At 42.9% G+C, this 27,175-nt stretch overlaps 1 protein-coding gene across 2 annotated transcripts in view; it reads left to right on the forward strand.

Moving 5' to 3' along the window:
- LOC121724500 (zeta-sarcoglycan) overlaps positions 1–27,175 on the forward strand; it is a 228,376-nt gene that overhangs the window by 162,106 nt on the left and 39,095 nt on the right. For both annotated transcript variants that reach the window (XM_042111102.1, XM_042111109.1), the window contains exon 4: positions 5,726–5,813. In XM_042111102.1, coding sequence (XP_041967036.1) covers positions 5,726–5,813 — 88 coding nt within the window. The remainder of the gene's footprint in view (positions 1–5,725; positions 5,814–27,175) is intronic.

A 27,175-nucleotide genomic window follows, 5' to 3' on the forward strand; every position in this document is an offset into this window, starting at 1 on the left:
GAACATCTAAATTAATTTGAAGGTCATCAGTTCTTCATTTAACTTATTTTTACAATATGACCCTAAAGAATCACCTGTGCCCTATCTTGTATTTCATCCTTTTGGAAGAAAGTGAGAAAAACAGTTTTAATAAAATGTATCAGCCATATTACGGTAGCCTACTATCTTCAATACTTGATGCTAGATATATGAACGACACTCAGAGTTAAAAATGAAATGATTTCCCTTGATGAAACTGTGGGCTGTGAATTTCCATTGGTGAAGAGTTCTGAGTGTTCCGTTTGCCTAGCCTGGCCCTGTCTGCCTGCACTGTATCTCAGCTCACTTTATTTCCCAGAGATACTAGTCTGGCTACTCTCAATGCACTGACGTTACCCCTCAGCCACCAGAATGGCGTACCAATCAGCGATCAGAGGGGATGACGATAGTTACGAAATTGAAACTGCCAGTGGTAAATGGTAGTAGCAACTCCTGATCAATGATACAAATGATCAATGTGATGCATTGAATTGAAGTGAACATAGACTGTATATATACAGTCTATGGAAGTGAAGCTATGGTTAGAATGTACCAGTGATTTCAAAGTTAATGCAAAGTTCCTTCATGTTATACCAGGCTATTGTTTGCCAAGAGTTCTGAAGAATCCAGAATTAAACTGAGAAAATCTTTACTGGAACAAACCGTATCTCAGATCATTGTTCCTGATTGTACATCCTATATGAGTGTCTGCATTCCTTCAGGTGTAGAGAGCCAAGAGAAGGTAGTCCCAGTGTGACTGGTGAATATCATTATTGGCACCCTTCCTGATTGACTCCATTAAAGGAAGTGGGCTGAATGGACCAGAGGATGTTGTTGCTATTGTTGTTGTTGTTTCATTTATCTTGTATTTGCACATGGTTCTTTTTTCACTGCTTTCCTGTCAGGAGCAGACATGCTTGAATCATCAGAGCCCTCCATGCAAGGCCCTGCTTCTTCCCTCTCTACATTAGCATTGCTTGTGAAGCTGGCAGAACTGAACTACTGATAAGCTCAACCCACAGAAGGCCCCCCCCCAAACACACACACACATTCATCCACCCCGCCCCCTCTACTACTTATTAATCTGCTAATTAAATTCTGCTTTAAAACAGCATCTCCTGTATGCTTCTCCATCAAAGTTCCTGAATCTATTGGCAGATTGACGTATGCATTAGGAAGGGGCTTAGGGGCCTTCATTTGCTTAGCCAGGACGTGACTTTTATGATAATAACAGGCTCTGATGCTGAAAGTGTCTGCCTAATTCTCCAAGCTGTTGGAACGTGACGGTGTGAACAGAGATTTTCTTTGTTATTGTACTTAAATATATGAAAAAATGTTGGTTGTTGCCACAGCCATTTGATTGACTTCAGGGAAGAGAAGATCTTGTATCACCCATTCATTAGAGCAGTATCTGGGAATTTAGCCATTACTATGTCGCCAACACCCCTTTTTCAGCTAAAACAAAGTAGAAAAGAATTAATGTGAAAGACAGCTAGCAGTTACCCCAAACACTTGGTTCCAAAGTGCATCAGATTTGCATAACTGAGTAATGTTCAAAATATGTACATTGCCAGACAAATTCTGCTGCAATATCCTGATGTTGTGGGCTTTTACGGATGATAGCTAGCATTTAGCATTCGCTTCACTGCAAGACTGTCAGCTTGCTAACTAGCAAGCTAGACATCTTCAGTGTAATATAACTGACTATCTGATCTTACGTATGATATGTAAATCCACATATAGGTGAATTTGGGTGTAAAAAACATAGGCCATTTTTTTGTGTCTAGCTTACTGCAAACTGTCAACTGTATATAGACAACAGTTTTATTTTTATACTATGTCCCTCTGACACAAAGATAATTCTTATATAAACCACATATTATATTTAATCGTGTTGCTTAGTTTACAGATTTAAATTTTAAAGGCTTTTTCTCTGCCTAAGTAGGTCCTACTGAATTCAGTCACTTGCTTTACTCAGAAAAGGGGTGTGTCTGGCAGAGTGACGTGACGTTACCATTGTGAATTAGTGACATTTACTGACTGGTTGTTATGACATCCGAGAGGAGCCAGTTCTATTGGCTCAGCTGGACAATCTTCGGTCCCATGAGCTGTGATTGGTGCAAATTGCAAAACTGATCAGTTCCCAGAGGCCCAGAATGGGTGTGATTTGCATCTATTGGTGTCGCCCCTTTGTAATCACAATGGGGGTGGCAAATGAAAAGTGATGTGAAAAGGGTTTTGAATCCAGGCCCAGGTGACATCCTGGCCTCCTTCTGCTTAATTACAACCATGGAAAGAGCACCATACATATGTGTCTCCATGATCAAGCAAAAAAACACACACAGACACACACACACACACACACACACAAATACACCCACGCTGTGTTCAAACACAAATAATAGTTATTCAGAAACTGAGAGAATATCAGTGATTAGTGTGAACAGAACAAAGGCCCTAGCTGGTTTGGAAATGTGGCTGGAGAGGAGAGCCCTGGGCTGCTAAAATTAGGCACTGGCAGGTGTTCTTTATTAAGGCTTTGGCACGCTGTAATAAGCAAGAGAAAACAATGAAACAAGGGATAATGAAGAGCAGGTGTCGGGCTGGAGAGAGAGACTCCTGTTTCTGCGCTCTGTATTAAGAGCTAGCAATACTCCCCCCCCCCCCCCCCCCCCCCCACACACACACACACACACACACACGCACCTCTCACTAACAGGAGCTCCTTCAACAGAAATGAACACAAACAGTGATGAGCTCAAACTTAGGAATGACCAGCCACAGCTTAGCTAACAGCAATATATAAACAATAGAAATAGTCTCGAGATGCTTTAGAAAGCCCAATGCATGAACCCCCTGAAATGTTAGGCCATGGACATGAATGCCACGTGGAATCCAATCACTGTACTTAACTCTTTCAGTGGAGAATGTGGTTGTATTAATAATAAATGGACATACAGCAGCATTAACATGTACTTGTGATGACATTGAAATACATGTAGGCCTACCCGTATGTAGACAGTGGACCCCTTTTAACCTCAAGTCAATCTCTAATACACCCACCTATCCATACAGATGACAGTTGTAGAGTGCTTGTTGACCTTGACTTGAGATGAGCAGTGAGAGGTGGTTGGAGAAGAGGTAGGGAGGAGGTGTAAGGCTCTGAAAGCCATTTTGAGTCCAAGGTAATTGGCTGCTCTGGCATTAAAGTCTGACAGAAGAGTGACAAGTCTCCAAATTAATTATTTAAAGTTATGGCCAAAACGGCACAAAGACAGGCGAGTACTTGCCACCTCACCCTGCCGGGGTATGACAGAGGCAAGACAAGAGCAAGGGATCGATTCATGCCATCACACTTCTAAAAATAAGCTGCCAACCACCTCTGTCACACACACACACACACACAGACACACACACACACACAAAGAGACATACACACACACACACACACACACACACACACACACACACACACACACACACACATGCACAAGCACACACACACACACTTACACACACACACTTACACACACACTTACACACACACACACACACACGCACAATCTGCCCCAAGCACACACATGACATGTTCTCACCAGTCTCTTCAGGGACGTTCACTCTTCACTGATCAGCCTATTCCAGGCACCTGTCCACTCTATGCACTGCATGTTCAGCTCATGATGTGTCCATGGGGCTGACTGATTTCAATTACAGCACTCCACTGGAAGTGACAGCGGCCATACTCGGCTCTCATGCGCCATTGATTTGTAGCTGCAGGGACGTGGTGGGTCAGTGTCATTCACATAACTGTTGAGCCTCTGTGGCATAGCGGTGACGTGACTGGCATGTACACCACGCCAAGGCCAGGCTCAAGCTCATGTGCCATTTGCCGGCCTTCAGCAAAGTCCTCAACGTTTGATAGGGTGTGTCTCAAGGGTGGCAGGGAGAAGTAAATAATTTGACTTAATTTCAGTCAATTTCAGCTTTATGGAACTATCTTCATCGTGCCATTGCAGCGGCATATTAAATTAAGGAAAGGAGAGGAAATGTATTCATCCAAAGGAACTGATCTCAGCACTCTGATCTCCAAAAGTCTCATGGTGATGTGCTTTCATCTCAAGTTTGCTTAGTGGACTGAATGTACCCCGTCTGTCTCACTGCATGAAAATTGAGCTCTTCAAGGGGGAGGTAACCTATCGACAGATGCTTCAAGTCGCCAATTTCAGATGAAAGCGGTCATTCAGAATTGAATTAGCAAAGACTCGCCTGTCAATCAAAGGCTCAAGACAGCCAGTGGACCAATCACGTTGGAGCTAATTGTCTCGATGTGAGCCAAGGGGAAAAAGGCAGCGTGAGTTGTGTAGTCAATGTGAGATCAGACACCCCAGAGAATTTTAAGTTTGTCTCTTTGATCAGTGCTCTCCTCTCCTCTCTCCCTTCCAACCTTGGTCTTGTAGCCGTGCGTTTGTGGTGACATCATCAGAAAGGGCCTAATATTAGTTTTGCTGAGTAAACAAGTGGGGAGGGGGGAGAGGAGGAGCGGAGTAGTCAAGGCCCTTAGGAAGCAACCCCGACACCTGGCAGCCCTCTCAATAACATCCCCCTAAAGGCCTGGACAGATGCCTGAACGTACTATACACTTCTGCATTTATTTGTGTGTGTGTGTGTGTGTGTTTGTGTGTGTTTATGACTCAATGTACAAATTTGTCTTTGGGCACACATTTGGATCTGTCAAGCTGGTACATGGATTTTGTCCATATTTGGGACAACCACATTTTGTATCCCATTCAACATTAGGAGTTATTTATCTTGTAGTTCTTTGGCTTCTGCTAAAAAATACATCATCAGATACAATGCAGGCACAATGAATAAGATTAACACTGTGATAATGCAAGAGAATCTTTACTCTATCACTTACACAAAATAAAACTTTATTACAGATTAGTTACAATGTTACTACAAAGTAATATCACTTTCTCATCAATGAGGATTTCACTTACTGGACAATTTTACACTGGGCAGTCAGAAACACAGACACACAGACAGAGATGCAGAGATGCAGACGTATAGATAAATAATCTATGCTGAACGGCACATTGGCAGGAGGCTTGTTAGTATGCATCTGGGCAGGCAATGTGGAGAACAGTGTGTGCTAGATACCCAGCAGGGACTCTCTCTCTCTCTCTCTCTCTCTCTCTGTGCCTGTGAGTAAGTGAATGACTGTGTGAGAGAGAGCATGGCCTAGAAGCACACTTTCCCCAGAAGTTGTGCATATTTTGTAGGGTGCATAAATGCTTAGTCATAGCAATAACTTAAGTCAGACACTCACATTTGCAGCACTCTGATATAGAAAAAAAAAGCAGATAGAAAATTATACATATTCAGTGTGTGTGCTCATGCACACACAGACACACACACACACACACACACACAGCTAATATTGCTTTATAATTGGTAATTTCATTACACACTGAATCTGTCTTGTCTTTGCCTTGTTTCCTCCTCCTCTCTGTGTCATCCTTTTCCTGTCCTCTCACATGCTGTTTCTCATCTTTCAAGAGTTTCAACTCTTTCATGTGTTGGATCCTCTCTGGTGAACTTTTCTGTTTCCACACATCCATACACACTAAATCTCTCTAAATCTCTAAATCCTTCTTTTGTTGTTTCTTGTGTTTCCTTTCTCTCTCTCTCTGTCTTCAAATCACAGGACAGTCCACTTATCATGCAATCAGACAGGAACGTGACGGTCAATGCACGTAATAACATTGGGCAGCTGACTGGACAGCTCACTGTAGGTAAGTACTACGTGCCCAAAAATACTCCCACACTCACAGATCCTCAACCACTAAAACATCGCAAACACCATGCAGTCAGACAGACCATGTTTGACCCAGCTGGCCTGGGTGCTGTTTTCATGCCATTTGAAGAGGCGGCATACATGGTGTGTGTGCTTGGGGATGTGTGTGTGTGTGTGTGGGGATGTGTGTGTGTGGGTGAGGGGATCTTCCATTAGTTGCCCCTCTCACCTTTCCCTACACCTGGGTCTCACTCTGCGAAGGCACCGATGACTTGGATGCAGGGCCGCCATCATTTTCATCCGCACATCAATTTCCCGTTAAGCACAATATTATACATAAACATTAGAGATCTTGCATTTTTGGGTCATACCATTATACTGAATATTTGTATAGAAATCTAATATGAATTCATCTTTTAGCATACTATTGTCATTGGTTACCATTTGCCTGTGCTGCTATAAAGCAGAATGAAAAGCATAGTTAGCTAGATGTAGCATGGTCTGCACTGTGTTAGAGGCTAGTGGCAGCAGGTGTCCACACTTGATTGAAACCACTTGTGAGACATCTGTGTGCATAAACCATATAAGCCAGTCACCTTACACCCCCAGTCTTAAATGAATAGTTGCTGTAGTCTTATCTACTTAGGTCTTTAATTGGCCCCCAGTTATTGGTGGCAACTTTGACCAAGTTATTATAACATTGGAAAATTATCACATTATTGCAGTCTAGAATACGTCACATGAAAAAAATTAATAGTTGCCATAGTCAGAAGACATTGGAAAATAATCCATGCCTTTGAGAGGCAATTTATGGCCAGTTATATAGCAAAATGATGTACTGCGTATATGGCTAATCAAAATGTGATTATTATAGTGTGTTTCTGCTAAGAAGCCATAAAACAGACTTTCTTTTGAGTTGGGAAAGTGAAAGAACAACATTTGGATGGTGCATTTAGTCATTTAGCCCTGTAGAACCTAATAATGTAATAACTCCCAATAATGTAATAATCTCCTCTTAACCCCATCAAAAATGTAATAAGACCTGATGTATTAACCTCCCAATAATGCAATTATAATAATAATGATAATGCTAATAGTTATAATCTTTATTACAGTAATGGGAGGTTATTACATTATTGGGTTTAATCTTTTTTGGGTAACACTTTATTTTAATGTGTCGCTGTTACAGTGTACCTATCTAATTAGGTACAGTGGTACAACCTGTGTAACAACATGTACTATCAGGTACTATCATTGTACTTGCATTATGTATTTGTGGGTACCTACATATACAGTAGTTGTTACATTGTAATACTGAGTGCTTTTACAAAACTTTGCCAATTTGCCTAAATTTTCATCAGAGGCAAAGAGCTGACCTGAGACCTGCTGGATGGGGTAAATCTGGTCATGATAGATTTGATATACAAAGCATTCTTAGCTCCAGTCAAGGCCTCATTGTCTTCAGTGTACATGTAACAGCTGTGCTGCTACAACCTTGTTACTCTTTGATACAGTGGAATAAACCTATTAAGTGTACCAGTTAATTACTTACATGTACATATGACATGTATGTTATGTCTTCGATGTCTTGGAACAGGTCTACTAATTCACTACATAGTACATATATCAACTGTGTTGGTACACACTTATTGCTCTTTGATACAGTGGCATAAACCCATTAAAATAAAGTGTACCAGTTAAGTATTTACATCTACATATATACATCCTGTCAATGATGTTATGCATCCTGTAATTGATGTGTTGAAACGTGTCTGCTGTTACACCACACAGTACATGTGAATTAGTAGACCTGTTCCAAGACAAGACCTGTTCCAGTTTATTCCACTGTATCAAAGAGTAACAAGGTTGTAGCAGCACAGCTGTTACATGTACACTGAAGACAATGAGGCCTTGACTGGAGCTAAGCATGCTTTGTATATCAAATCGATCATGACCCGATTTACCCCATCCAGCAGGTCTCAGGTCAGCTCTTTGCCTCTGATGAAAATTTAGGCAAATTGGCAAAGTTTTGTAAAAGCACTCAGTATTACAATGTAACAACTATATGTAGGTACCCACAAATACATTATGCAAGTACAATGATAGTACCTGATAGTACATGTTGTTACACAGGTTGTACCACTGTACCTAATTAGGTAAGTACACTGTAACAGCGACACATTAAAATAAAGTGTTACCCTTTTTTGTTTTCCAGACTCCAATAATGTAATACGTTTCCAATATTGTAATAACTTGGTCAAAATTGCCACCAATAACTGGGGGCATATTAAAGACCTAAGTAGATAATCATTGTATTTCTACCTTCTCTGTTTGGGGACCAAGCAGCAATGATGGTAAGGGACAAGCAGTACTGCTGCTTACGCACCTAATTGTGGCAGTACATTTTCTTATTGTGGGCCAAACAGTCAAGTAGCCTAGGAACCCATTGTGTTTCTTTCTTTTCATATATCAATCTTACTTTTATATTCTTATCAGGGCTCCGAACCGGTTCAAGGAACGAAAACGAAAACCGAAAACGAACGGAATTTTACGGAATTTTACGAGGAGCGGAAACGGAAACGAAAACAAAATGGTCTTCAACTGTTCCGGAACAGAAACGTTATTCTGAAATCCACAAAACCGGTTAATAACGTTTTTTTTTTTTCGTTCTCTATATAACAGCTTAATAATTTGATTTCTGCAGTTTGAAATAAAAAAAACGAATAAATGGACCTTTGGTCCAAATGGGTATATTTTGTCTTGCTGTTGTAGTGTAACCTATCCGTCTGCCACTTCGGATCTTAGGCCAGCTCGTAGCGTAGGCCTGTGTTTCTCAAAGTGTGGTCCGGGGACCACTGGTGGTCCGCGAGCTGTTGTAAAAAATAATATAGATGCGTTGTTTGCAATATTGAACCAACTTGTATGTAAATCCAAAGTTCTGCAATACTGCCTATGTAAGCTATGCCAATTTAAATCATATGAATCCTCTGACACAATAAGCAAGGTGCAAAGACAATAAGCAAGGTGGGTTCAGTGAGTAGGCCTATTGTGTCTATTAGCTATGTGGTCCGTGAGGTTTTTTCTAATGGTTAAGTGGTCCTTGGTCTGTAAAAGTTTGAGAAACACTGGCGTAGGCTACTGAAACTGATTTGGAAATTGTTTGTAGCCTATGCGTAATAGCCTATTTTGCCTGTCCACGCCTTGTCGTTTTAAAGTCGGGATTTGAAATGTTTGCGCAATTATAGCCTATTCTATGTAGCCTAGAAGAGTTAAACAGGAAATTTGAGATAGGCATTGTCAGCAACAGACAGGTTCGTTTATAAACAGGGTTGGAATTATAGCGCAAGCCTTTGAAGATCTCCATATGGATAAAACTCCAAAAGGCTACAACCAGGTAAGGAGTTTAGCACATATCCAGAAATATTTTTGACAAGAAATTATTTATAGGCATAGGTTAGGCCTACAGTAAGTCTGTAGGCTATGGGATGGATAGCCCATCTGAATGTTTTTGGATGCCGCCTGTGATTTATTATTTTTGGCCATAGCTACGGTATAGGCTAAATCAAGGGGAAATAATGAGTAGCCTACGTCTATTCTAAGGTAAAGTCCACAAAAATACACTTGATAGGCCCGCCAAACACTGCCGGAACTTTAAGAACGAACAATATTTTGCGTTCCGAACCGGTTCAGGACCGATATGTTGGTGGCGGAACGCATGCAAGAACGAAAACGTTAAACATAGGCCTATCTGAACCGTTCGGAACGGAACGTTTGAAAAATAATTTCGTTTTCAAGCCCTGATTCTTATGCATTTTCTTTCCTCTTCTGTCACTGGAGTCTATAACAGCATATAAAGCAACATGGTAAAAAAGTTCTGAAACTTAGCACACCTACACACCGAATCTGTGTGATACAAATAAAAATGCCAGCAGTCATCAGGGTTAAAATCAACAGGCAGGTTAATTCATTATCATAGATCTTAAACTCTGCTAAAAATAAATGACAGTTTGCTGAGTTTGCCCAGTTATCAGAGTATTAACTACAGATGATCAAACAAATCCATCCAAATGATTTTAAAAATCAGTGGCAGACAACAAGATCATATTCCAAAGGTGTTTGAATAAAATGGAACAGAGTTAATGTAATTGCTGCCAGACCCAATTGGGCCAAACTTCCAAACAGGTAATTATGGGCTAATCGTTACTGACCATAAAGCTTGATATTAGTGCTGGCATCACATTTCCATCACAACTATGCTTGAACTTATCTGACACTAAAATGTTAAACCTTTTAGTGAAATCCAAAATGGTTACATTATTGAGTTCTACAAGCACTTTTAATAACACATAGGAAACCGTGATATTTAGGCGTAATCTGCATTAAATTAACACCTGAATTCTGCACTCCTGGATCAAGTTATTCAATTTCATGTTGGATGTCAAGGATGCAGGCTTATAGGAACACTTGTGTAAATGACTTTAGAACTGTTCAAAGAGCTAACCAATCTCTAATCAACTTTATTCAGCTACATTAGATATTGTAACTCTGAAGCCATTAGCAGTAAACTGAATTTTGTTTCCCGAGACATTTAAGTGTAGGCCTACATGCCTGCTAGGCAATGCTAGGTTCAAATGTGCTTGCTAAAAGTGCTGTTTCAAACGCTCAAAGTGTTTAAGGAACTGCAAAGGAAGTAACAGCTGCACATTTAGGCAGCTGCAAGCTCAATATGACACACTTGAAGACGCTTTTGAACATGGTGATGGTCAGAGTCAAAGGCAAAGGGCTGCTGGGCTGGGCTTTCTTTACCTCCGAACACTCTCAGCTCTCTCAACAGCAGCTAGCACTAGCAGCTCTCTCAGCTCTGACACAGAGGGGAGGAGATCCCATTATAATAAACGGAATGTCACTGAAGGAGTGGCCTTCTGAAGTGGCTACTTTAGGATCCCTAGCCCTACCAGTGCTGACTGCAGCCCATTACGGATCAGAGATGGCCGTAATCGTATGGGCCCATGGGCCCAGATCGGACCTGTGCTGACTATAGGAGCCAGATGGGCAGCCGTGGCCACCTGGTTAGCGCTTCAGACTTGCCGGTTCGAACCCCGACCAGTAAACACGGCTGAAGTGCCCTTGAGCAAGGCACCTAACCCCTCACTGCTCCCCAAGCGCCGCTGTTGTTGCAGGCAGCTCACTGCGCCGAGATTAGTGTGTGCTTCACCTCACTGTGTGTTCACTGTGTCCTTAGTGTGTTTCACTAATTCACAGATCGGGATAAATGCAGAGACCAAATTTCCCTCACGGGATCAAAAGAGTATATATACTTATATACTTAGATAACCAGTGTAGTGTACACCACATGTACTGCAATAACATGTTCCAGTAGAGAGCTTTTCCAATTGCTATACGGTACCTGTGCCCGAACCAGAGCTGTTTGGACCAATCAAATTAGGCTTGGTAAAGATGGACAGGTAAGCAACGGTGCCTCATCTATCGCGTCATCTTAGCATGCTTCGGTTGATGTTTCTGGCTAAAAGCTAGACAGATGGCTTCTAAGATCCTGTTTACACATAGGAAAAAGGCATATTATTTCCATGCGGTTTGGCCTTAGATTTACACAAAGACGAAAGTTGTATCACTGAAAACGATTATTTCTGAAAACTCTGGCCAAATTGGATATGTGGGAAAACTCCAGTTTCACTTTCATAAAGGGAAAAAAGCATTTTTGCATTGTGACATCCCTCGTTTATATGAAATCTCTGATTGGTCACCTGTTTGCTCGAGGGGTTTGCGGCACCATTCCTCAGCTGTTTTTAGCATCGGTGTGAACGGAATTATTTTTAAAGAGGAAGGAGGGGAAATATCTGTTTTTCCGAATAGCCTACCCTGCTACATATTTCGTTGTCTTAGATTCCGCTATCTGGTGTTGTATAAGATATTGACAGCACAATAACTTTAAAAAAAGTGCACAGCATTGTGAAGCCAGCACACTATTGTTCTTTTTCAGTTTTCTTATTATCATTATCATTTTTATTCCCTTTCACCTGTTTATTTTGCCGCCACAACTGCCCCTTGAGCTTTTGAAATATTGACACTGACTGAACTCTTGACACATACGTCCTGAACCGATGTACATAGTGTAGGCTACATAAGTAACCCTTGAGCGAACCCTTGAACAAAAGTGACCCCTGAGAAAAATAAATCAGCACTTCAACACAGCTAATACTTGCAGCTAAACCACTAGCATAGCACATGCACTTCTCATATTACTGTCCTGACACAGAATTGGCGCTTTAACTTTGGCTCTCCTTTATGGATAACAATACCCTTGTAAGCTCACTGGGAGAAAAAAAAAGACGAGATCTGTGAAATTAGATGTGAGCTTACTAAATTCAAATAAAAAGTCAATAACAATGAAGTTATTTTGCAGACTAATTTACCAGCTGCAATGGTAGACCAGATCGATTTCAAACCACATCAAACAGTGTGTGTGTGCGTGTGTGTATGGTATTCCCACTGATCTAATGCCACTGTGATTTGTGATCAGAGACCTGTTGCCAGCTGTAGACCAGTGTGTGTGTGTGTGTGTGTGTGTGTGTGTGTGTTTTACATGTAACAAGTCAGAGACATATCTTCATTCATGCCATTGCACATGTATTAGCCTTACATTTAAGATATACCTAGCCTCCCTCTGTAAAAGGTAGATCTCATGGTCTCCATCTCTAGGTGACTGCTGACAATTTCCAATCCCATGACCTTATGAACTCAATTCTGAATTGACATCATAGACAAAATGTGTTGCAACTGATGACCTTTCTAATGGCATATATATTTTTCTTTTTTATATTTATAAAATCTGTAATCAGCAGGGACATGTCAGTAAAATATGACAAAACCCTACCATTGTTAAAATAGATTGTGATAATGAAACTGTGATTAAACAGGCTATGGGCTCTATCTTGCAATTGACTTTGTATACTCGCGCTTTTGTCTTTCCTATTTTGCACTCAGCCCATATTGGAATTTTTCCTCCACAGGTACATGTGCGCCCACAGGGGCGTTTCAGCGAAAAGAGGGGGCGTGTTCCAGCGCAAATGGTCCCTGTTGATATTTTGCAGTTTCAGAAAACAATTCCGCCACAGACCAGGAACCTCCTGGTCTAAAGTCAGTGGCGCAAATTCAGATGCTATTTTAAGGGTGCATGCATGGCCACAGGCCTGCAGGAATGAATGCTATGCACACCGATCTATAGACACCCTGTGCACAGATGGAAACATTCAAAGCCTTGATAATGTTTGTCCGTTTCCCGGTTTTGTTCGTGCATTGGTCAACTAAAAATTTAGTAGCCTATATAGTACATCTACATGCAATATCTTTACAACAACAACGCCTAATTACGACCTATTAATTTGGACAACTTTATACAGCCCTATAAAGGCTAAAGTTACCTTTAGTTTTGTTCCAATTTACCGTTGTGTATGGCTTTAAACATTGTGTGCACTTTAACACCAGCCAATTTTGCCTACCTTGTTGTAGCCCATCTGAAATAACTCCAAGCTTTGGTATGTTCCCTCCATCTTTTCGTTGTTTTCAAAAAACGTTTTATATCCATGATGGCCTTGAAGTCTTGAGTTTGTGAATTAGCTTAAATCAGCTTATTACAGTATGTCCTGTCAGGGCCGGCGATTGCTATAGGCAAGCTAGGCAATTGCCTAGGGCGACAAATGTGTTGGGGGCGCTCTCTAGCATCGCCCTTAGGCCTACTTCCCATTAATCATAGAATTAGAAAAACAAGCGAATTAAAATATGTTTATTAAACATGATCATCCTAGGCGTCCTATTGTTTCTGAAGTTCAAGCTCAGTCGCTTGCCGCCTTGCCAGAGCTGACACACGCTACTACATTTGAACACAATTGTTGCCGCGACTCGAGGCATTCCAGCCTACGAAATTAATAAAAAGTAAATCATGCATAATTTAAAAATAACTCAATAGGCTACTTGGCTATGCAATAAGGTTTCCATTACAGCACCGCGGACGTTCAATGAACGCATGAAAGTGGATGGTTTGTTTGAAATCCCGACACTCTTTCAACTACATGGAACGTAATAGTGATCATCAAATACCTCCCTAGATTTCAGTGCCCTTCAGTCCCAACATTTAACTATATAATCAAACAGTCCAAAAGTAAATTAAATATCAAACTAAACCGAAAATTTCATGCTTTTGAAGGCCTACTGTATCAGTATGTCGCTCCAAGAAACGCATGTCTCAAAATAAAACTCGCATAAGAAATAAAGGGCTGTCTCGAATACAATCCTGCCCCTAAAGGCATGTACTTTGTCTTAAGACTCCGGCCATAATTTAAGGATTTACAGTATCTAAGTAGACAAACTGGCTTCAGATATCCAACAGAGTGAATACGAGATTGTGCAGTCTTAGCTGTGGTTAGTGACGTGATGCTGTTGATGGGGAGTTTTACATAGCCGAGCGTAAACCTATAGGTTATTATTTATTTGGCGTACTTACAGTATAAGGCTTTTTTTCCTTATCAAAAGTGTGGGGGACGACTGATCTCTTCAACACTGCGGGGGATTTGGCAAAACTCAATCTCGCCAAGGGAAACCAAAGGGCTAGAACCGGCCCTGTGTGCTGTTAACCAGCAACCATAGATAGTAAAAGAAAGCAGCAAGTAGCCTAGGCTACAATTTCTGTAGTTGCTGCGTCCATTCATTGTTATTCTCTCTCTTGCTCAAACAAAAGTTGTGCGTGCATTAAGTTGATGATAACGTGTTTACAAACTCTACTTTACATAAAATATTGTGAATAGCCTACCATCATGCAGTTAATGGGATACTGTGCAGAGTTGGAAAGTTATGTCAACTTGGAAACTGTTTCTCGTTGTTGAGTTGCCTGATGGTAAGGTACAGCCATAGCTTACACCTGCAGGAGCGCTTGCTTGGGCGTCTGTGTTGCTCAATGCACTTTGCTCCTCTCATCTATACGATGCAGTTCCCATTTCTCCAAACCATACATAATTACAAGGAAAAATATTGCTACACAAATATTGCTACACCACATCAGTGTGGTGTCCGATGTGAAAAAATAGGTATAAATCTAGCGTACAAATTTCCACAAAGCATGGATGTGTTGATGACATAAATTAGGAAATATGAGGACTTAATGAGACGTGATGTTGAACTGCATGCCGATGCCCTTTAACCCAAATGCCCCAGCAGCAGCACGGGAGAGGAGAGCTTATCTGACAGAAGATCTGCATTGTCTATAGTGAGGTAATGTTAGATTACATAGCAAAAATATCACCATGCATTCATAACCTTGTGATTCAGTGAGAGTGATCCCCAAACATTGGAAAGTGACATTTCTGTATTACATTTTGTCAAGAGGAAAAATCAATAGCAAACTAATCCTGACTATAGCACTGTGAACCGTTCCTGGCTGCGCCTGGCAAATCCGCCATCATAATAGCAATCCGCAATGGAACGAGCGTGCCTGTTGTTAAAGGGAATGTGAGATGACGCTCTGATTGGTTTATTGCATGTGACGCCCAAACCACACCCATGAGTAATGTAGCTACTACAGACCACCCCATTTTAGATTTGCGTCAGGCACAATAGTCGTTATCCCGCCGGTAAAATGGCATCAGCGCCCAAGATCCGCCCACAAAGCAACTTGCGCAAAGTCAATTGCGCTGGAGTGGAAGATAGAGCCATATTTGTTTTTGTTAACAAGACGAGATGGGACTGAAATGTTACCTTGTGGAGTGTGGACATTGGAAATGTAGGCTATCTAGATGTCATGTAGGACTTGACCAGTGTTTTCCACTGTTCATTTTAGTTTTGGTAGCTGCTTAGACAAATCACGTCTCTTGCCTTAAAGGTTGTATCAGCGATTTCAGGCCCAAAAAAGGCCCAAACATAAATGATCACATTCATCTAACTTTTCCTAACAATCCACTAGATGTCTGCCCCATAAGCAGGCCGTCAAAAACCGTGTCTCTGTAGGCACCCTAGGTGATCTGTACATAAAAAAAATTGCTACCAACAAGGGTTGGCAACCCACTCAAAAGCAAAATAAAGTGTTTCAACCAATAACCGACGAGATGCGCGTTTAGGAGAGTTTTAATTGCACGGGAGGGAGGGAGGGGGAGGGAGTAGCGAACTAGCTCTCTGTTTTGTTGATCAACAGAAGTGACATATACTGCTTTCGCTGATAGAACCTTTAAATGGCCAACGGCCAAATTCACACTCCATCTCTGTTGATTTACTTGCGCAGAGTACTCTTCATACAGATATCACATCATAGCACCCAAAATCTTTCCAGTGATATCAGCGTCTAAATGGTGTTGTAAACGATAAAGCGAGAAATGTGTCCCCACCAAAGTTAAGACCAATCAAGCAATGCAGGCCCACTCAAGCTCTGGAAGCTCATCCTGTTAAAAGTTGATATACCTATTGTTTTGGAAATGTTTTTGAAGATAAAAAAACCTCATAAGTGGCCCTTTAAAAACAGAATATTTGCATTTTTCCTCTATTCAAAAAATAGTACAAAAAATACACTTGCTTACTTCACTTCAATGTAAAATATGCGAAATACTCTATCACTCAGAGGAATCTTTGGCTGATTGGCAGAGATGTAATTTATTCACTCGATGGTATAGCTCAAACACTGAAAAGCAATGGCAAGATGCCACAGGTGGCACCATTACATTACATTACATTACATTACATTTGGCTGATACTTTTTAACTCCAAAGCATCAATGTCGAGATGACACACACAGGTGGCACTGATCAGAAACAAGCATAAATCAGAGTGACTCCGACTCAGATCACTGCCTAATGTATCACACAGGCATTTCATTAACAGGATTTATACTGGCATTACCCAAATTAAGTGAGATTTACTCCATTTACTGAGAAGCAAGATTCCAAATAATCCGTCCACAATCAATCCGCAAGTATTCAGTCAAAAGACTGAATGTATGGGTCAAAGGATGTTGTAATGAGATGAAGCATCTTCTAGTTAGTTATTATGTCTTGTTCCTATCTGACAGATAGGATTTCTCTGCGGAGGCTTCTGGGGGCTTTCCTCCATCGTACTAGTTTAGCGCTGCTAGAGGCCCTCACTGGCAAGCCTGATTTAGTTCATTAAGAGCTAAATGATTCATTCAATTAGACATGACAGGGCTGGACTTAACGGTAACGGAAAACAGAAACACCTGCAATGTTGCTGGCACCTGAGAAGTAGAGTTAACACCAGAAAAGTCAGCAGGAGGCCAGCACAGCTTTAGTGAGGCCAGCTCAGCATGGCCCCCTGTCTAACGCCTGAGCAGGAAATTCTACTTACAAAGATTATTAGATATAGCATTAGATGATTAAATGATGAAGACACTTCTCCAAAGAATGAGATTGAGCCGTGGCCCACTGGTTAGCACTCTGGACTTGTAACCGGAGGTTTGGCGGTTCGAGCCCCGACCAGTGGGCTGCTGCTGAAGTGCCCTTGAGCAAGGCACCTAACCCCTCACTGCTCCCCGAGCGCCGCCGTTGAAGCAGGCAGCTCACTGCGCCGGGATTAGTGTGTGCTTCACCTCACTGTGTGCTGTTTGTGTTTCACTAATTCACCGATTGGGTTAAATGCAGAGACCAAATTTCCCTCACGGGATCAAAAAAGTATTTATACTTATTACCTTTCATTTGGATGATTTGCATGTAGTTACATCATTAAGCAGTTTTTTTTATCTTGGAAGCATCTTCCTCAATCAGGGCTTCAGATTAACTTTTTACATGGCTGCACAGGTGCCCTTAACTTTCTCTTTAGGTGCACCAGCACCTCATTATGGTGCACCCAACATGTTCACAGTGCCGCAATAATAGGGTCGGGTCAGGGCCAGAACAGACCAGAGGTAGAGTAGGGATGGAGCAGAGCAGGGGTAGAGTAGGGATGGAGCAGAGCAGAGCAGGGGTAGAGTAGGGATGGAGCAGAGCAGAGCAGGGGTAGAGTAGGGATGGAGCAGAGCAGAGGTAGAGTAGGGATGGAGCAGAGCAGAGCAGGGGTAGAGTAGGGATGGAGCAGAGCAGAGGTAGAGTAGGGATGGAGCAGAGCAGAGCAGGGGTAGAGTAGGGATGGAGCAGAGCAGAGGTAGAGTAGGGATGGAGCAGAGCAGAGCAGGGGTAGAGTAGGGATGGAGCAGAGCAGAGCAGGAGTAGAGTAGGGATGGAGCAGAGCAGAGCAGGGGTAGAGTAGGGATGGAGCAGAGCAGAGCAGGAGTAGAGTAGGGATGGAGCAGAGCAGAGCAGGGGTAGAGTAGGGATGGAGCAGAGCAGAGCAGGAGTAGAGTAGGGATGGAGCAGAGCAGGGGTAGAGTTGCTGGTATTCAGAGAACAAAGAACAATGCACTGTAACATCCACCAATAGGTTTACTTTGGGATCTTGATGAAGATTTAATCCATAGCTTTGGTTACATCCAAGGCTATGTTAAAGGCTATGTTAGCTCGTTAGCGGCAACGTTAGCTATCTACAAGTCTCCTCCAAGTGACAAGCATAGTATTTTCAATGCTGGCTTACATTAGAACAATAAACATCCTTGACTATCTTATTTACATTGAGTTGATTGTGTGGCTTAATCCACAGATGTGGTGGAGCCCTGTTTCCTTATGGTTTGTGTACAAAGAGAAACCCTTTGCCTAAAATTTTAAGCATAATTACAGATGAGCATAATCAAGATTGAAAGTTATTATTCTGTGTATCGGTGTTGCGTTAATCCCATACAGTACATGTCGCTTGGCCGTCCTTTTCAACTCACATCTCTATAAAATCCCATAAAATCGGACGAAAATCACGGCTTCCAATGCATTTCAATGAAGTTGTCGGAGTATGTAGGCCTGTACGGAGCTGCTGGACAGCCATTGGCTCATCTGCGTTCAACGGGCGGGACTTAGCGAAGGGTCAATTGGAAGTGAAGCATCCCCAGGCCAATTCTCTTTTGAGAGTTGGTCTAGTGATAGCCAGGCTAGGGGGTCTGGACATGTGGACATGTCATAGATAGATAGATAGATAGATAGATAGATAGATAGATAGATAGATAGATAGATAGATCGATAGACAGATAGATAGATAGACAGACAGACAGACAGATACATACATACATACATACATACTTTATTGATCCCCAAGGGGAAAATGTCATGGTCGTAGTCTCCTGCACAAAATCACAGATTTCAAGTGGGCCTCATGGAATGGATTGTTGTGGAATCAGCTGTCCTCGGTTACAGAGAGAGAACTCTGCTTTTCCTCCACTCTCGTAGAATGCTATATATTCTTCATTCTAACAGAGTTAGACAGAGATGAACAAAGGCAGATTTTTGGTAGCGCATGCAATCAAATTGGTTGCACTCTCTCCCTGTGATCTCCTCAATCAAGGTTTTAATTTTGTGCATCAGGAGTGTTTGCAAACATATGCAAACAGGATTGATCGAATAAATATTTAACCAGAATAATGTGTGCATGCATTAATATATGAGATGGCATGAATACTCATGAACAATATGCAAAAATATGGTGTTGCATTTTATTCAAATTGACATTTGTGTGACAATACATTCAAAATATCACGGAAGAATGAAAGCTTTTTGTAATTATTTTATATTCATGTATTGTGTCTAAAGTCTGTTTATGCAGTCTGACAATTATGTTCTTTAAATCCAACTGTCAAAACTGACTGATCTGTAGCAACCTGATTTTTGTTTTGCCATTTAGTACTAAATTTATATTTGTAAGTGTCAAGGATTTTAGAAAGTTTGTCATTTGACATTTTGACATTTGACATTTTTTACTTTTCAAGGACTGCCTTAGACGTGTGCTCTAGGAAGTGTAAGTACAATTAGCCTTGGCCATGAGTGAAAAGCCATAATGTCTTTCGATGTCCAAGCCTTCCATTATCTCCTACAATGATTTCACAAGAGTCAAATTCAAAGAAAGACACATTGACTGTAGAGAGGACAGTCTTTATTGTACAGTGCTGGCCCACGGTATGCTATAATTGTATCCAAGAAATAGAAGCAGGGCTCTCTAGTTTAATTTTCCTTTTCAGTAGGTAGCATGGCTTTGAATGTGAAGAATCCTGATGCACAGGTTTTTATAAGCAACGCTGGATTGCGAGTGCAGTCTGCTGGCACTGTGGTGGGGATGGGGCATGTACCGTGGCAGGTGAGGTGGTGCTGATGGTGTGTGTGTGTGTGTGCAGTATCAGATGGGGTGGTGCTGATGGTGTGTGTGTGTGCAGTATCAGGTGGGGTGGTGCTGATGGTGTGTGTGTGTGTGTGTGCAATATCAGGTGGGGTGGTGTTGATGGTGAGTGGGTGTGTGTGTGTGTGCAGTATCAGGTGGGGTGGTGTTGATGGTGTGTGTGTGTGTGCAGTATCAGGTGGGGTGGTGCTGATGGTGTGTGTGTGTGTGCAGTATCAGGTGGGGTGGTGCTGATGGTGTGTGTGTGTGCAGTATCAGGTGGGGTGGTGCTGATGGTGTGTGTGTGTGTGTGTGCAGTATCAGGTGGGGTGGTGTTGATGGTGTGTGTGTGTGTGTGCAGTATCAGGTGGGGTGGTGTTGATGGTGAGTGGGTGTGTGTGTGTGTGCAGTATCAGGTGGGGTGGTGTTGATGGTGTGTGTGTGTGTGCAGTATCAGGTGGGGTGGTGCTGATGGTGTGTGTGTGTGTGCAGTATCAGGTGGGGTGGTGCTGATGGTGTGTGTGTGTGCAGTATCAGGTGGGGTGGTGCTGATGGTGTGTGTGTGTGTGTGTGCAGTATCAGGTGGGGTGGTGTTGATGGTGTGTGTGTGTGTGTGCAGTATCAGGTGGGGTGGTGCTGATGGTGTGTGTGTGTGCAGTATCAGGTGGGGTGGTGCTGATGGTGTGTGTGTGTGTGTGCAATATCAGGTGGGGTGGTGTTGATGGTGAGTGTGTGTGTGTGTGTGTGTGCAGTATCAGGTGGGGTGGTGTTGATGGTGTGTGTGTGTGTGCAGTATCAGGTGGGGTGGTGTTGATGGTGAGTGTGTGTGTGTGCAGTATCAGGTGAGGTGGTGCTGATGGTGTGTGTGTGTGTGTGCAGTATCAGGTGGGGTGGTGTTGATGGTGAGTGTGTGTGTGTGTGTGCAGTATCAGGTGGGGTGGTGTTGATGGTGAGTGTGTGTGTGCAGTATCAGGTGGGGTGGTGTTGATGGTGAGTGTGTGTGTGTGTGTGTGTGTGTGTGTGTGTGTGTGCGCAGTGGCTGGTGAGGTGGGGCTGATAGTGGGAGGGTGTGTGTGCAGTATCAGGTGAGATGGTGCTGATGGTGTGTGTGTGTGTGTGTGTGTGTATGTGCGCAGTGGCTGGTAAGGTGGTGCTGATGGTGGGAGGGTGTGTGTGCAGTGGTAGATGAGGTGGTGCTGATGGTGTGTGTGTGTGTGTGTGTGTGTGTGTGTGTGTGTGTGTGTGCAGTATCAGGTGAGGTGGTGCTGATGGTGTGTGTGTGTGAGGTGGTGGTGATGTTGGGTGGGGGAGTGTGCAGTGGCCGGGGAGGCTGCATAGCTGACAACTTGGCCTCTCTGCCAAGGCTCTGCTGCTGCCCTTACCTCTGATATCCGTTTTGACATTACTACACTACAACTACATTCTGAAGATTGTTATGCTCATTTTATTGGGCCGATATGTTGCATTTTTATATTTTTATTTTTCACATTAGGGAGCTGACTGACATATTCACTTCAAGACAAAGATTTTAGTACAGTCAAATCAGATGTCATTAGTACATGCTACAAATCAGTAATGAAACAATCTAGTTCACATTGGCATAAAAAAGACCTATATATGCAGACATGATGAATCAGGCCCAATAATAGATTTGACTCTGATCCCAACAAACATGGCTGCCAGCCTAGCCCTCGCTCAGTGGTGCAGGTGGACACAGTCTGTTGGACATACTGGTGCGCGGTGGGGAGTGAGGGCATCCCAGGCCTTGGTGGTTCTCCAGCAGGACAGTCAGCGGGAGTAGACCCCAGTGGCTGGGGAAACCGGCCAGGCAGCAGGGCCTCATCCATTACCATGTTCCCTTATGTAACCTGCCTCCAGGCCCTTCCAGTTGTCCTCTGAGAGAGGGAGGGAAGGAGGAAGAGAGAGAACATTTTTTGATTCTCATAACCCAGAATCCACCCCTGTCTGTGGTGGGCGGGGGGTGAGGTCATGAGGGAGCCTGGGGGTGTCTGGGAAGGCTGGGGTCAGCCAGGTGAAAGCCCCTCCGCAGGGCCTTGGCTGGCTGGGTAGTGTGAGAGAGGTTTCTGAGATGGACGAGAGTGTTGTTCGGAGTTCTCCTCTGTCCCTTCAGCCCTTTTAAATCCTGCATACTTATTCTGGTCTCTTCCTATTTCCTGTTTGTTTGTAACACGCTTACTACCTTTTTATCTCTCTCTCTCTGTGCTCTCTCTCTCTCCTCTCTCTCTCTCTCTCTCTCACACACACACACACACACATACACACACTGTCTCACACTCTCACTCTCTCACATAAGAAAAAATTAGGTCACACATCCTCCATTTTATCTGCTCTGGGCAGAGTAGTGATAATAGATTTGGTTTCAAATTGGATCTCCTACTGGTCAGGTCTAGTTTGTCCCCATTCAGAGCTAGCCTGTAGGTGAGGAGTTAGACAGGTCCAGTTTGATATTGTCCCCATTCAGAGCTAGCCTGTAGGTGAGGAGTTAGACAGGTCCAGTTTGATATTGTCCCCATTCAGAGCTAGCCTGTAGGTGAGGAGTTAGACAGGTCCAGTTTGATATTGTCCCCATTCAGAGCTAGCCTGTAGGTGAGGAGTTAGACAGGTCCAGTTTGATATTGTCCCCATTCAGAGCTAGCCTGTAGGTGAGGAGATGGACAGAGAGGTGGGGAGGAAGGGAGAGAAACTGTGTGTGTGAGAGAGCGAAGAACAAAGATCTCCGCCCCATGTCCTCATGTGCCTCTTGCCCTGAAGAAAAGATCTCCCTACTGCTATCCCACGAGTACACATTCAATCTTTCAATTCAACTCAGCTTTATTGGCGCAACAAATATTTTTTCCATTGCCAAGAGACACAAGCTCAGCGCCAACATAAAAAACATGCTGTATGTATTCAACATGACAAACATACTGTATATGTATCCAACATGAAAAACATACTGTATATGTATCCAATATGAAAAACATACAGTATATGTATCCAACATGAAAAAACATACAGTATATGTATCCAACATGAATAGACTACACAGCAGCACACTCAGTATGTCCACACATACCATTGAAAAGCCAGTAAACATACACACAGTAAACACAAATACAGTAAACACACACGTGCACACACACACACAAACACGCACACAAATACGCTCACACACACACACACACACACACACACACACACACACACACACACACACAAACACACAAACACACTCATACAGAAAGCACACACACAAGTACAGTCATAAAAGAAAGTAACATACTGTACACATACAAACACACTTCTACAGAAACAGACACATACAGGCTTACCTCCATTCTCACCCCTCCAGGTTGCCATAATATTCTCAGCCCCTGTCCATGTTGTTATCACAGTTACAAAACAGTTGGTAGCTCTCTGTCTCTCTCTCTCTCTCTCTCTCTCTCTCTCTCTCTCTAAATATATATATCGTCACTCACACTCTCTCATTCACTGATTCTCTGTCTTTCTCTCTCACACATTTGTTCGTGATTACAATTACCATTAATCTCCAACCAGGAGAGGCCTGAGAGAGTGACCGAGCAGGAGTGTGCCCCATCGCATTCTGATTTTCAGCCCCTCTCCTCTGTCCACCCACGGGTCATTTGCTATTTGTCCCTTATGTTCCCCCGCCAAATGATGTTTTATTCGAATAATGCGTCCACTGGGACAGGACAATGACGGTGTCTCTGGACTCCATTGGTCAAACAGAGAGAAAGTCAGACAGATCCGGTTAGGACAAGTAATGACAAGTCTGACTCTCTCTGGGAAAGCTGTGCATGGAGACAAACAGTACAAATCAATAGTTAACAGTTATTGGAAAAAAAACCTTAATCTTAGTGTGGGAAGGATTAGTCTGTAGGAGGTCTTAGTGTGGGAGGGATCAGTATGTCACATATCCACGGTTTTCTTCTGAAAAGATTGAAACGAATATTCTTCAAAACTGCATTCTGTAGACCTCAGTATTATCCATTTGTGTGATATAATTGTTTTGAAAGTTAAAGCTCTTGCTTTTGACCAAACGTTTCAAAGAAAACTGGGTTGCTATGCTGACTGATTCTCTCTTCTGGTGTTGGAACCACAGGTCCCACAGTGGCTTGCAATTCACTACATGTAAATGCTAAAAACGCCCAGGCAAGCATACTCCCTTCAAATGACTGTGTGTGTGTGTGTGTGTGTGTGTGTGTGTGTGTGTGTGTGTGTGTGTGTGTGTGTATGACTGTGGGGTGGAGTTGATACAAGCAGCGCTGAAGACGCACTCACACCCTAACCTTGAGCCGGCCATTACTCTCTGTTCTCTCTTATCCTTCTCTGCCTGTCTTTCCTTCATTCACCACCTCCACTCACTTCACTCTGTCCCTTGTTCCTCCTCATCCTGGTCTTCCCTCCCTCCCTCCCTCCCTCCCTGTCTTTCATTCACCATCTTTTATTCCACATCTCCTCCTTTCCAGTCAGCCTTTCTTTTGATTGACGTCATTCTTTCAGTTCCACCATCTCTTCTCTTCCCCTGTGTCTTTCTTTCTCTCTCCATCCCTCCACCTCCCTCTGTCTTTCCTACTCTGCTGTCCTCTTCCACCTCTCCCTCTCTCTCTCCCTCTCTCCCTCCACCTCCCTCTGTCTTTCCTACTCTGCTGTCCTCTTCCACCTCTCCCTCTCTCCCTCTCTCCCTCTCTCTCTCTCTCTCTCTCTCTCTTCCTCTCTCTCTCTTCCTCTCCCTGTGTCTTGTTAATGTGAGGAAGAGCTTGTCGCTGGCGATTAGAGTGGGGGGGTATACAAATGAGAAGTAGGTGGAGGGGACCTGGCCAAAGTAGACTCCACTGTGCTGTAAGGGCGCTAACAAGAACCCTTACAAAGCAAACAGATTCGTAACCAGCCTCTCACACACACACACACACACGCACACACACGCACACACACACACACACCTTCAGGGACTTTCAGCTTTACCTTTCTTATTGACTTTTCATTTTTGTAAGTGCCGCTCAAATAATGAATTAGTTCTCTCCATATGAAAGAGAGAGGTGTGTGTGTGTGTGTGTGTGTTGGGGGTTGGGGGGTGGGGGGATAGCCGATTTCATTACCGTGGTGACAAAGCAGGTGGAACAAACACAGTGAGAGGGGGCCAAAATGTATTTTTGAAAAGCAATGAAGTCCAAGGTTATGTGAGGACATACGTGACAGTGAAAGCACACACACATACATTCACACACACACACACACACACACACACACACACACACACATTTTTCCAATAACTGTCAACTTCCGTTGACTTTCAAAGGAGTCTGTATCCATGCAGGGGAACACTCACTTTAAAAAGTTCCACTTTATCTTCCCAGTAAAACATGAAAGAATTAAGGAAAGTACAGGAATAAAAGGTCACCGATGCTCGGGTATAATTCAATGTGTCTCCTTAGAAAAACCTTCCAATGAAGCTTTTTGGGTGATTAATAGTTCCTCTTTGTCCTTTAATTCGCTAATAGTTCCCCTTTAATCATTCAAGCTGTTCTTTCGTGATTGTTTATGTGCACCATCCACAATATTCCAAATATCCAGAAATGAAAAGAGAAGCAGAAAAAGTGCTCTAGGTATTAAGCTGCAGTAAGCAGCCCTTTCAACCTTTCCTGCTACTTCCGTTCCGATGTTTCCTGTTCTCTGTGTCGTCCCATGAGTGTGTTTTGCCAGATGAGGCTACCACAAAGCAAAGAGGTAATCTATGTGTTTTTGTCGCCGGGCGGCTCGTAATTGCCTGTGTGAAATGAGGACTTGAGCAGTTCAAGGGGATTTCCAAGGCCTTCATTAGTTGGTCTTCTGAATGGTTTCTCTTTCCAGCACCTTCACAGTGGGCCTTGAGTTGACCACCCCAAGTATGGCATGTGATGTCCACTTTAGTGGTGTTGGGGGGGGGGGGGTCACAGGGATGCATTGTCTCCCTCTGCCAGCATGTCGTCCTTGGTTCCATCCGCATCATTCCCACCTCCCACACACACACACACACACACACACACACACACACACACGTCCTATTGTAAGTGTTGACAGAAGTGGAGGTAGACAGGCAGGACACTTGACTAAATTGCACTTCAGAACTGTGTTTAGCTTCTCCCCTATCATAGATTTCAGTGACAACAATTTGGGAGAGACAGCACAGAAAGGTCATTTTGAGATTTGTTTGTTTGTTTCCACTTATTTGTGTGTATGTGTGTGTGTGTGTGTGTGTGTGTGTGTGTGTGTGTGTGTGTGTTAGCCCATGTGTGGGTGTGCACCTTTGCCTTAGCAGACAACTGTTTTCAGATCAGATGATGTCAGAAGCTTGACTATGCATCTTTTTCCTCCCCTGGAAAAACCCCCCTCTGACAGATGAGCCGGGGGGCTGATTAATGCAGATGATAAAAATGCTCACTTTCATCTCTCTCTTTCACTCGCTCTCTCTCTCTCTCTCTCAGACACACTCACTCCCCCAATTTTATTAATGACTGTTGTGCAGTTTGGGTAAATAATTTATCTTTAGCTAACCATAAATCACTTTATGTATGTGTGTGCTGAGGAGGAGGGGGTGTTTTGTTTTAATGCACCAGATTTCAAGCATAGACAACACCTTTATGCACCACTATTTTGTATACAGAGAAGAGGGGAGAAAAAACTTCCTTTGGTTGACTTTTTTTGGATCACTTTTTTTTTTCTTGGCCATTTTAGCATTTCAAAACTGTAGAAAAAAAAATCAGCATGAGCATTTCTTTATGTTGCATCAGCTCGGCTGTGTTAGCTGAAGTAAATTCAGAGTTCAGAGTCCTCTAGAATCAAAACACCAAGCCTCTGACCAACAGTGAAAATATAACAACAGCATCTCAGTCCAGAATCCTGTTGCTAGCCAAACTGAAAAGTGAGCAAGAGGTTTTGGTAAAAGCAGCATGGCATGTGTGCAGAGGAACAATCAAACAAGTAGAATATCATACGTTTACTTTCTTTTTTACCCCCCCCCCCCCCCCCCTAAAAAAAGTGAAAGAAATATCTTCAGTGCTTTTTTTCAAAATAATTATTACATTCTGAGTGCTTCAGTCTCATATGGCAATAGTGCTGGTG

Source organism: Alosa sapidissima, chromosome 1 (genome assembly GCF_018492685.1).
Source record: "Alosa sapidissima isolate fAloSap1 chromosome 1, fAloSap1.pri, whole genome shotgun sequence".
NCBI lineage: Eukaryota > Metazoa > Chordata > Actinopteri > Clupeiformes > Clupeidae > Alosa > Alosa sapidissima.